The sequence below is a fragment of the Desmodus rotundus genome, chromosome 1 (assembly GCF_022682495.2).
Source record: "Desmodus rotundus isolate HL8 chromosome 1, HLdesRot8A.1, whole genome shotgun sequence".
Classification (NCBI taxonomy): Eukaryota; Metazoa; Chordata; class Mammalia; order Chiroptera; family Phyllostomidae; genus Desmodus; species Desmodus rotundus.
In genome coordinates, this window is record NC_071387.1 from 154,384,357 (window position 1) to 154,397,379 (window position 13,023).

Below are 13,023 nucleotides of genomic sequence, written 5' to 3' on the forward strand. Positions count from 1 at the left end.
GAAAGGTTTTATAAGTAAAGCTTTTGATAAGTAGGATATATTCAAACTAACATTATTTCTGTTATGATGAAAAAATGATTCAGTAATCACTAAAATTTAAGATATTTTGTACTAAAGGACATTTTGTATGTATGTATGTATGTGTATATGTATATGTATGTGTGTATATTTGGATAGACATTTCTAAGAATGGAATAATTTAATTCAATCACAATTTTAAAACTTCAGTATGACTATTCTTTGAAAATTTCAAGGCTTCATCTATTAGAAATTCATCTTGAGCTCAATAAAATAGAGAGAATACATAAAAATTAGTTTTTGTGCACAAAATAAAAATCTTTATCCATAAAACCAGTGCAATGGATGTAGAAAAAGAAGTATTCTTTTCTTTCCAGGAACAACATTATAAGCAAGTCTTGGGTAATAACAGCATGCAGCCCAACTATACTACTATATATCAATGACATCCCTTTTCCGGAATTCAGCAATTCTTATTTCTGCACTTATTCCCTCTCCAACTAGAATACCTTTGTAAGATAAGAGCTGGGCAGTGATGTGGGGGGAAAGCACAAGAAATATTTCTTATTAATACCACCAATCAAGGCAGTTTCCTAAGTCACTACCCAGAATACTGATTTAGGGCAGAGATGAAGGCTGCACGTTATGCCCACAGCTGTCCCATGCCTGCTCCAGTGGTTCTGGACTGACTATATGGGAACGACAGGGAATCGTCTACAACAGGCAAAAGGATGGGTGAACCTCGCAAACAATACTAAGCAAAAGAAACTAGACACTCAAACATACACACTGCTCAATTCCATTTACATAAATTAAAAACAGGAAAAGCTACTCTTATGTTCTCAGAAATGGCAATAGTAGGTAAACCGGGTGAGACGCCTAATGGACGAGGTTCAGGAGGAAAATATTCTATTACGCGATAACCATATAAGGGCTGCTCTACTTCCTAACTAAGTGAAAACAGAATCAAATCCTAGGATGGAGGGGTGAAAGGGGAACTAGTGGTTATCATGGAGATTACCAACATTGTGTGTAAACATGCAGATGCATTTCTCAAGAAAACAGCATAGACTCCAGCTTAAAGACAAAGAAGTTTATCTCTTCAAAGCACTCCAATGTACTCCTTACAAACCCTTGTAGCTGCTAGGGATTTCAAAGTAATATTTCTCTTCTGCTTCCCCTTTAACCTTAACCCCACCACCCTCCAGCTTCAGCAATACCGAGCTCGCAGCGGTTCCCATATACAATACGCTGTGTCACATTTCTACGCCTTTGCTTTTTTCTGTGCCTGAAATATTATGCCCCATCCCACATTACCACAAGAGAAACTAATGTTCCTCCTTTTTATTTTTTTCTTTCTCCCTACAATATATTGAAATAGTCTGTTTGAACTCTCTCTCTCAGAGCCTATTTCAGGTACCTCAAGGGCAAAGACTGCCTGGTTCATTTCTGTAATACTCAGCACAGAATTTATTGTCTGCGAAGGCACATAGTTTCATTTAAAGAAATTAAAACAATACACAAACACATTTTAAAATACCTGTTGGCTTTTTTATGAAATCAAATTTTTAAAAATTCCAGATTCAGCGTCCTAGTTGTGAAGATAACACTCACCATCAGTAATGGCTTCTCCTTTCAGACTCTTGATTCCTCTGGGCATCGCATTTCCGTCAAGGTAGAATTCAATTATGCCATCATCCAGAATAATTAGAAGATGAAGCCACACATTTTCCTCTAAGTATTTCATGACTGTTGTCTTGGCAGTATAGGTAGCATTGGAACCCCAAGTTTTGTAATGAAGGGAAAGTGTCACATGGGATTCATTGGTTTGAATTTTCACCCCATAGTAGATGCTTCCATTACCATCATCCTTTGCTACAACAAATCCATTGGTATTGGCATTGGGCATTACCCAAGCTGAAAAGGTAAAGTTGGCAATTGAGTTGTTCCTGGAAGGATGGTATATTGGATTAACGGTTCCAAATGCACCCTCTAGTCCACTGAAATACAAAGCATCTGTTCCACTATGGTGACGTCTCATGTGCGGTTGTAAAGGCACAGTGCTGGGGAAAATTCCAACCAGCAAAAAATCTATCATTGGAGGCAAACCAGCAGGGAACTCACTGGACAGTATTTCCCAGCCTACCCGTACATCACCAAAGACACCCTGCTGCCTCAAGATGGTAAAGTTGGTGATATAAGACATATCATCTTCTGAGAGAACATCTTCTGCTACTTCTCTCTCTAAGCACTCTGGATCCAAGATAAAAACTCCAAATGGGTCATCATTGAATGGAATCATTACTGTGACCTGGAGGTTGGTTCCTGCTAGTTGGCCGCCAGGACCTGGGGACCCACCTATAATAAGAAAATTTGTGATAAATGAGAAACCAAAATTTTAAGTACTTTCTAGTTTAAGGTGAAGGCAAAAGGTTTGTATCGCAACTTTTGGTTAAATAATTTACTCATTCATCGATGAACAACAGTGTTACCATACAACTTGTACCACAATATGATACAAGGATATTCAGCATAATTTCATTTAAAACCAGGATAGCCTGAAGAGAGAATATTAACTAGTGAGGTTTAATTCCTGTGCTTAAAACCAAAAGTGATGGAAAAATTGATTGTTTAAAAAAATGACCAATCTTTAAGCTACCATAAATCTGTCCTTCCTAACTTCCACTAATGGTTTGTTGGAGACACTATATTTGGGGGGGTAAAAATTCTATTTACAAGTTTGAGGATGAATGTAAGTCTCCATCCATACAATTTAACCAAACTAAGACCACAAAATAAACACCACAAACAACACTTCTATCAAAAGGGCATTTTGATTATTCAGATACACTTATTTCTTCATTAATTGTATTTTTCTACAGGTCTAGTTATTTAAATGTAAAATATTAAATTTTAGTGGTAAAATAGAAGAGATGGAAAAACACAGCACCTGAAACATTTACTAGCTTTAAAATATAAAACTCATTGAATTCAGGGATTGTATCTGGAAAAGCATGAAGAATTATTGGTTTGGCTCCTTCTCCATCCATAAAGTTAACAGTTCCTGAAGTTTCATAGAACTCTTGTCCAGGCTGCAAAGCAGAACCATTCTGAAACAGCTGCCAAGCCACAGAAACATTGCCAAAGCGTCCTCGGTGCCTCACAATCCTACATAATAAATTACAGAAAATTAATTTGTATAAAATATTTATAAGTAGTGACTCTAACTCTAATGGAGGCTTTCTGTATTTTCTCGGAAACATACTTTTTCTATTTACCATCTTTAATATAAAGCAGCCAGGCAGTCCTTACTGAGCAACCATGAAAAATCTCATGGAAAGGGAATAATGAGGAACTTTAAATAAAGAGAAGCAATAAGAAAAGTCATCATCTTCAAAGTCCAGTAAAAGATAAATTTTAAGCCCAATCAAAAAATACTAAGTGACAATTGGCAAATGTTCTTCAGAAGCAAAGGGGGGTAGTCACATATCATTTGAGAGGCGTTCCAGAAGACCCTGGGTATGCAAGTTTCTCAGTCCTAACAAAGGATGGAAGTTGGGCTGAGGAACGCGAGGAGAATAATTTCTGCTCGCCAACTAAAGTGTGGGTTTTTTTTTAATTTTACAACAAGTGGCAACAGCATTTAAAAAGTTTACAATTCATTTAGGCTACGAATGTTGAAATTATTCAATTCTTAACCAATTTTTTTCATTTTGAAAGATTAATATATCAGAAGACTTTATTTTATTGTACCCAATTCTAATTTTTTCTTATTCAAATATGCTTACCAAAATGCATTAGTCTTTCCTTCTTCTACTGCTTTGTCTATGGGCTCCAAAGAAAAAATGCCATTTGGGTCATCATTAGCTTCAATTATCACTGTAGCTATTCCATATTGATATACTACTGTATCACCTAAAGCAAAAATGGAAAAGTCAAAATAACAAAAAGTAGTTCACTTCCTGTTAAATTTGCCTTTTAATTAATAAATACTTTATAATTAAATTCACATTTCAGCAATTTCCTCACTGAAGGTCATAAATTAAGGAAAGAGATGCCTGAATAAGTTTCATGTGACTTGCCTTTGAGGAAATGTCTAATTACAGAAGAACTACTTTATTGAAAAACATTCAAGATACTTTTCTTCACAATATGAATATCACTTCAATAGTTTAATTAGAAATCAAAAATATAGATTTATCAAACTTCAAATTTTTGAGGTAGATTTTTTCATTTCATAACAAATAATGAAAGGATTACCCATAACAAAAAATTACTCCTGTCCATATTAATCAGAATCACTAGCTTGAGTGCCTCCCTTTAATTCTCAGCCTTCGGGCAACAGAGTTTGATCTTATCGTAGATCGTATTCCTCTCTACTCCAATTCTTTCACTTATTGCCAATGCTTTAGGTCTCTTCTCATCACTTCTCTGAGTTACATTGCTCTTTGTTCTGGCTCTTCCCATGCAAGCAAAAGTCCTTCCCATCTTTACTTACCTAACTCTCATCACTTCTCAGAACCCAGCTCAAGCAACAACTCTTCCAGGAATTTGTCCTTGAATCCCCAAGTTAAGCTAAGTGCATCTCCAGTGTGTTGCTGCCGAGCTTTACACTTTGTCAATGTATCGTAACAATTGCTACATTTCATTAGTATACACACACACACACACACACACACACAATTTCACTGTAAGCTCCTTGGACCAACAGTCAATTGGTCTTATACTTAGTCAATTCCATGCCCTAGCAGGGTAGATGTTCAGTAACTGGTACAGAGAAGTTACTTATGAGTATTAGCTGAACTGATACAAATAAAGTTTTCAAAATTAGATGAGGATACCAAAACTGAAATTATAGAAACAGAAACTATATGTACAGCAAACCAGCACATTAAAAATAATTTATAAAAATATACAACTGTGCTCAAACTTACTTGAGAATTAGCCGATGTAAAGAGAAAAAACATAAAAAATAGCAAATCATTCTACAGAAAGTACTGACTATATAGAGTAATAAAAAACTTAAATAAAAATAATAAAACCTAATTCTGGCAGGGTTCTGCTATCACATGCATTTGTCATGCAACATGGCGCAGGTGGTGCTAAAAACTCATTCTGTTTCGCCACAGACAGAATTGAAAATATTTAACAAGGGCCCTAAGGATGGCCAAATCCTTTGATCCAAAAATTCAATCTCAGGGCATATACTGTGAATAACGACTATCAAGCATGAACACCCACTGCCACCACTCGGTAGCATTAGAGATGCTGCCTGTTTAGCTCTCGCACCCTCAATCCCCTCAGGTCCTCAATGTTTTGACGTCATCAAAGGAGAGAAAAGAGAGAGAAAAAGAACTAAGAACGAATGTAAAAAGCACAAATTCTAGGGCACAAATATATGTAGTCCAAGTCTTCACAGCTAAAGTCATTAGATGCTCAGCTGCCACCATTTCTAGAAAACTACAGAGGACAGATGCGGTGGCAGTATGGACACCATACCTGCATACCTCAGGCAGTGGCCCAGTCACACCTGTGCATGCTCACTCAGTCTCTCAAAATCAAAAATGTACTTCCCTGATGATACATCTCTCAAACTAAACTCCTTTATTAAAACAAAGTCATTTCTCCGTCAGCTTTCTGTACCTCACAGAAAAACTTTTTTTCTACTTTTACTTCACCAAAAATATTTTATCTGTTGAAATTTCTTTCATTTAAATTTTAGGATAATGATTGGATTCACCAAAGTGTTTTTGGTTTAGATCTTTTAGATCTCTTGGTTTAGATCTTTAGATCTTATTAGCAATAAGATCTTGCTAATTATGTTTTCTGCACCTGTGAGATATCTTTTGTGGCCAATTATTGTACGAAGTCAAATTTTTTCTCACCAGAATGACAGTTTCTACTTGTTACTTTTAAAAAATTTTCTTAGTTAAGTCATGTGAAAAATTAGAAAGACAGGAAAGGGAATGGGAAGAGAGATACAAATGGAGAAGAGAGACAAAGAGAAAGGGAGAATGATAGAGAAACAGAGCATGAACAAAAATTAAGTGTTGTTTTTCTTTTCCTCTTCCTCTCTGAATATTTGACTCCAAAAAGCACAAGTCAGAGCACATGGCAGGCATTCACACGGGGGTGGAGCACAGGACACCACAGTGATTGGTGCAAGGTGTAAGGGCTTATGCAGGGCACGGAGGGCATCTCCACGGTAGAAAAGGTGCTATTGGATGATGGGGTGTGTGGAGTATGAGGGCACCCACAGCGGGGAGAGGGAGTCGGCCTAGAGCAGGAAGCTTGAACCCTAGTTGGGTAAGAAAGACAATCTCATTGTGGAAAGAGAATAGGAGAAGCAATTGGAAAGTGGTCACATACAGGGAGAATTGATCAAATTACTAACTGTATTAAAGATAGTGGGAGCTGGCTTTCTCACTATCAGAGAAGCGAGGGACAAATATGGAGAGGGAGAAAACTAGAATGAACCCTGTGATACTGGACAGAAATGGAGATATTGGGGTGAACTAATGGTTTGCAATATACATAACTGGACACAGAATTAGAAATGTAAAGTGTGTGTATATATACATAAAAACATATATACATACATACATATATTCCCTATCTCTGTACACTAAGGGGACCTAGAAGGAGAGTAACCACAATAACAATTAGCACACCTCATGCCAGCTCCTGGTTTCTAAATAACATTCTTCACTAAAAGGAACCAGGATTCCCTGGAGAAATTGTCTATTTCTGAGTTGTAAAAGGAAAAGTACAAGAGGAGTTTGGAACATCTTGCTATGCCAAAAAGAAGCATATGTTCAAATAATCACAGGGACATGGCAAAAAGACAAAGAAGTCATCATGAACAGGGCACCACTGGTCAAATCTAGGACGTTTGACCATCAAAACAAATAATAATGCAAAACAAAATCCAATGCATTAAATAACCATGAGTCCATACTGATAAATATATCAATATAATAATTGAAAGTCTGATGCATAATAAGATGTTTACATATTTTAAAGTATCTTCCTCATAAAATTTGCTAATTATAAAGAAGAAAAAGTACAGCAGACAAGGCAGGCAGTCACCCCATAAATTTTGGTCAAAGTGAACATCACAGTAAAGGGACAGAACAAAATCATGTGCCAACTGCGGAGACATGACAAGAGCACAGATCCCCTTCCATGGAATTCCTGCCAAGGATGCAAAACCTGAATCTAATAATGATGAAACATGAAACAAGTCCCAGAATGAGGAACAGTCTATACCTAGTCTGTAATCTTCCGTATTCTTAAGATGAAGGAAGTCGAGGAAAGACTGAGGAACTACTCAAGACTGAAGAGATTAAAGAGACATGATAATCAAAAGCAATACATGATTCAGGAAATGATCAGTTTGCTAGAAAGAATATAATTGGGGCAACTGGGGAAATTCAAATGGGCTCTGAGGCAATGATTGTATTCATATTAACTTCCTGATTTTAATGGTCATACTGTGGTTATGTAGGAGAATGTCCTTATGTGTAGAAAACACCAATGTTTTCAGGGGTGAAGAAGAATCATGTCTTCAACTTACTCTCAAAAGGTTCAGGAAAAAATAGCTCTTTGTAGTCTTAAAATTATAAAATAAATATTAAAATATGCCATGTTCCTCCAACTTACTAAAGGTAGAGTCAAAACCTTCTCAGGGCCCAAATATTGGAGCTAAAACGTCCTACTTCACTTACAGGATGAAGAAGAATGAAGAGCCAATCTTCTCCCCCTTGCAAATTGTCATTCATTATGGCTAATAGCTTCAAAGAATTATCAAACAGCCAATTGTGCTCAGTGACCTAGAGAATCTAGCTTCCCAACCAGTATGCCCAGCATCCTGCTAGAAGGGTAGGCATCGCAGAATTCTCGATGCCCTAAGCCATTGGGTGACTAGACAAAGCTGAGCATAGCTTTAGTACAAGATTTTTATTTCTTATATAATATCATTATTTTCTATGTGTGCTACATTGGGAAAAAAGATAAAAAATAATGCCATAGAGTATACCAGATACATGAAGGTTCAACACGTATTCTTCACCCTATCCCTCAAGAAGGCAATGAAACAATTTTGCTCTGGAACAGTCACAGATGCTGGTTAAGTACTGTTTGGCTACTAGACAGGAGTACTTAATGTCACCTTAATAAAAGCACTGAAACAACAGATCAGCATAAAAATACATTTTATTTACCTGTTGAATTAAAAAGGATTATATAAAAGGGCTCATCTGTTTCTGGGATATCATCTTCTTTAATGAATACAGATATTCTCTGCTCTCTATTTCCGACCTCAAAAACAAGCGTTTCTCCTTCAACAGGAACAAAGTCTCCCTCTCTGGCAGTAGCCTTCCCATCCATTGTAGCATATTGGACGGTGCAGGCAACGTCAACAGATCCATTTCTGAGAACTGTAAAGGCAGCCGACTCACCTTCCTGAACCCTCACTACACGAGGTTCTGAAATATTCATAAAGAAAAGAAGGAACATATGAGCTTTTCATATTCCATCTACATACTTTCTGGTCACTTTATGTTTCTTCCTGTCCTGGCAAGAAATGCCCTCCAATGTGTCTTTGCTTAAAGACTTACCTCTGGTCCCAAATCCTATGTGAGGCCTCCTTTGATTACTTCTAGTCAATGGCCTTCCTCTTGCCCTAAATCCTACAGAATCCATTGTCTTCAAAACCCAGTTTGTTAGTAACTTACATACAACCTGAAATCCTCTGTCTACTATTTCATACACCTCATTTCCAAATTTAAACTGTAAATTCCTTGAGAAAAGGCCCAGATATCTTATTTTTAATTTCACCACAGCAGTTAGCAGAAGGATGAACAAAGGATGAATTAATTAAGTATATAGTAACCAAAGATTAAGAATATAAATCAGTAAAATGCAAGAGGTTTAAAAGACCCCTGCATGTGTAAATTGAACATCTTGCAAAAAGGGCTTAAGGAGTATTTAGACACCAATTAAATCTCACAAGTAAAACTAAAAGATGTCTTAGGCACCAAAAGACAGTTCTAAAGAAACCATTAAAGTGGCAAAAAAAAAATAGGAGAAACCATGATATCCATTCAATGTTACATACTATAGTAAGTGATCATCCATTAGGTACAATACCCAGGGCCTGAACTGGCTACACTGTGGACTGGAAGAGGTTATGTGGAAGAGTACTCATTTTTGCACAAAGGAAAGAAAATACCTTGGAATCTGAAGGTTGAGGGAGAACAAGGCTAACAACACAGTACTATTTTTTTTCCTTCAGAAGATGTTTAAAAATATTTGTTAAAACATCAAAAAAATCAAATAATGATCATTCCAACACATCATAGAATCATATTTAAACAAGCATCAATTGTGCCTTATCAAAAATGTTCAGTTAGAAAATAACTGAAAATGCATGCACATACTCTTCAAGAAAGATGCAAACTCACTCAAAAACAATAACAATATCACCTGCAAAATAAATGGGGTCATCATTTCTTCTAATCCTCAGAGTTGCAGTAGTCTTATTTCCTATTTTGGCTCCTCCAGTGGCATTAAGTAGAGTAATGGTAAATTCCTCCATTTCCTCTGGAATCTTTTGAAAAATGTTACACATGTTTTAAGTCAGGTGATTCTACAAATCATTCCATTACACAGTGTCTGGCAGAAGTAACGCCTGCTTGAGTGTGGTTGGTAGGGTAATAAAATGAGTGTAATAACTTATAATTTTAATTTGAACATTTCACCTAAAATGTCATATGTTGTGCTTGAGTTTGATATTGTTATGTTATAGAATTGCACACTTATGATTTTGTAATAAAAGATTTTGTAATAAAAAAGGGGTGTTATTTATGCTGGACCCTGTATATTCCTAAACTATTTTTACCTTTTTAAAAACATACAGCTCTATTGATAATAGCTAATCTTCATTTCCACGTATGAGGCAGAATGACCCGAAATTACTCAAGTAGGACTTAGGCTCCATCCCCAGAATTTTCATGTGCATTCACCCAGTCACTTTATTTTGACTCACTATAAAATTTAATGTAAATAGCTATTTTGCCATATGTAAGCTAAAAACAAAAATATTACATATTATTTCTTTACAAAAATGGGATACATGTTGTTTACAAGAAAAAAATGGAACAGAAAAATAACTTTTGGACATATTTAGAACTGAGTTCATAATAGTAATAAAAGCTCAGCTAGCTCTCAAAGGCCACTTAGGAACACCATTCAAGTTTCACTGAAGTGTGTCATAAAGACCTTGTTCCCATGTCCCACCAACATGAGGCTGCCCACATCTCTGAGCCTATTTGAATCCCCAGGTGGACCCCGTTTCTCTTTCAACTCATCCATAGGAGCTGGACTTCTTCACATCGTAAAAGAGTACTGGATTTTGTCTCTCTTGGGACAAGCTGGAAGTAAAGGAGATAGGTCTCCACAGCTTTTCTAAATGCAGTTCCCTTCAGAAAGGTCCGCTCCCACTGTTACTTTCTCTTTCTTCATTATCAGTAGGATGAACACCACGCTAAATCCACCATGATTCTGATTCTGAGGACGCTGCCATAGGATACTTAGTAGATGGCACCATGGCACCCTGGTTTTCAAAGGGCCTAAGCACAGGCAAGCATTTCACCTCTCCCCCAACTGTGAATCCCTGATACTTGACACCTACACAGTGTCACTGGCCACTATCAGTTCTAAAAATGCCTTCAGGAAGACCAGAAAGGCTATTTCTCGTTTGGCTTATAGTAATACATTATCATACCTGAGTTCTTTATGAATATATTCACAACAAGATATATTATCAGATATTTAATGGTTTTTTAAGAAAATGTCATGAAGCAATGACAAAAAGTAAAGAGAATTGCGTATGTGACACTTACCTCATCAGGAAGGGAATAAATGGTGATATTTTTTGAAAATTCCTGATCACCAAAGAAAACAGTCCCTTGGACAGGAAATACATCTTGTGTGAAGTCTGGACTAACCACCCAAGATACACTAACATCACCAAAATTGCCTCGATTTCTTATTATACCATAAACAGCTGTAAAATAAAAATGTGTATAATATATGTGAGTATATATTAATTTTAAAATGATGAGTAAAGAAACTGCTCAAAAAAGCAAAAGTAAAAATAAGACTTCTTTTTGATAAAAGCAAATTATTTGCTTAGCCTAGCCTACAAGGTACTTGTAAAAGTGCCTCCGCCTAGTCATCACTTTGAAGGCATATGGGTGATAAAGCAAATGGACTCAGTCATTTCTATCACAGTCGAGATTTTAAAAGTCATTCGGCATTCGGAACAGAATGGTGATTAATTAGATACACCTATCACAAAGCCCTATAAGGATATTTGCTAACATTTCCAGCTAGAGGAAGCTGCACACTCAAAAGTGATTTCCTTAACCAGAAAAAACTGCTCTAAAAATAAACTATGACTCATTTCAGAGGGACACTACAATAGTTCCCTAGCTGTAACTCTCAGTTTTAAAATGTGTTTGTATTTAATTCAATTCATTCTTGAGTGTCTGAATTCCACCACATATGGTTAATTGAAATCAAAATATAACTGAAATCATCAGTATCATCACAATACTATGTACAAAACAAAAGTAGCCATTTTAAATATGATTTTAAAAATACCGATTTCGGCATTTCATGTCATTTCTAAGACAGGCAACTAAAAATAACTATCTGCTAAAGAAATGAATTTAAAAATTATTAATTTCCTCTTCAGTAAACAGTAACAGAATGTAAAAAGCAAAATAAATTACCACTATAGGTATCGTCTCCTTTACTTTCATTTATGGTAACAATTAGATCATCAGAAACAAATTCTATAATCCCATGAGGATCATCATTTTTCAGAATTGTTATATTGACAATGGTAGCACTTCCCAACTTGCTTTCCCGTTCACCATGGCTGCTGAGGACCACCCAATAGTGTTCATCCAACTAAAATGAACATGTCAAATTAGGAAAAGTACAAATCTGAAGTTTTCAGAGCAAGCAAAAACATATATATTCAAGGACATTAATACAGTCATTTTTTTAGAAACACATAACTCGCTCAAAGGACAAAAGAGTTGATATTATTCCTTAAACAAATTTTAACATTCTCCCATCAGTTAAGAAGAGACACCAGGTATAAGTGTACATTACCCAAAAGGGAAAAGATAAGCAATGACACGAGACTCTAAAATGGTAAGAAGACTAGACCGTATCACTGATGATCTAGTCATTTAAACTAATGAGAGTAAAAAAATAAAATTTAAAAGCTACATAAGCACTCATGTGTAAGCACATGGAACTATGCCTGCTCCCCTTAATATAAAACTTAAATTTATCTCCTTTTAAAAAAGTAATGTTAAGACAAACTTCTTCAGTTCAAAACCATACCGTTAAAAGTTGCAATCAATGCAGGTGACATATAAGACATAGAACTAAAAGGTGATGAAAACTGATCACACACTCAAAGTTTCATATTGTTTGCTATTTCTTTTTGTAGGAAAAACGTATATCATTCAAATTTGGATTCCTTACTCTGTTTTTTAAACATTTTTTTCTTTTTTCAACCACAAGTACTTCTCAATCCATTCTTGCCCACTTCCTTTCCTGTGTCTCTTGTCAATGTTAAAAATATTTACATTTAATAATATACTAGATACTATCAACTTTCCACAAAAGCACAAGGAAAAAATTAAAGTCCTGTACCTCCGGTATCCCATCCAATCTTGTTAGCAAGGTGATTACAATCTCCCTTTCCCCAGGTTTAAATTCCAGTACCCCTGTGTTTCCATAGAATTCATTGCTGTCTCTTGGCTCTACCCAGTAGCGTAGAAACTGCTTAACGAGAGCTCCCCTGGATCGAGTGATGTGGAGCTCTACAGATTCTCCCTCCTTAAAAAAAAAAAAAAATCCATAAAAATTGAAGTCTGTTACAATTCTTCTGAAGTTCTGAGTATAGAATAGATTGAAGTT

General features: G+C 35.9%; 1 protein-coding gene across 1 annotated transcript in view; it reads right to left on the reverse strand.

Annotated features, from left to right (window-relative positions):
* Positions 1–13,023, reverse strand: part of ADGRV1 (adhesion G protein-coupled receptor V1) — a 489,468-nt gene that overhangs the window by 404,958 nt on the left and 71,487 nt on the right. Inside the window, exons 13-20 of the mRNA XM_045197863.2 lie at positions 12,757–12,942; positions 11,817–11,997; positions 10,923–11,086; positions 9,505–9,628; positions 8,241–8,504; positions 3,807–3,933; positions 2,969–3,186; positions 1,633–2,376 (exon numbers count right to left, since the gene is read on the reverse strand). Of these exons, the coding sequence (XP_045053798.2) occupies positions 1,633–2,376; positions 2,969–3,186; positions 3,807–3,933; positions 8,241–8,504; positions 9,505–9,628; positions 10,923–11,086; positions 11,817–11,997; positions 12,757–12,942 (2,008 nt within the window). The remainder of the gene's footprint in view (positions 1–1,632; positions 2,377–2,968; positions 3,187–3,806; positions 3,934–8,240; positions 8,505–9,504; positions 9,629–10,922; positions 11,087–11,816; positions 11,998–12,756; positions 12,943–13,023) is intronic.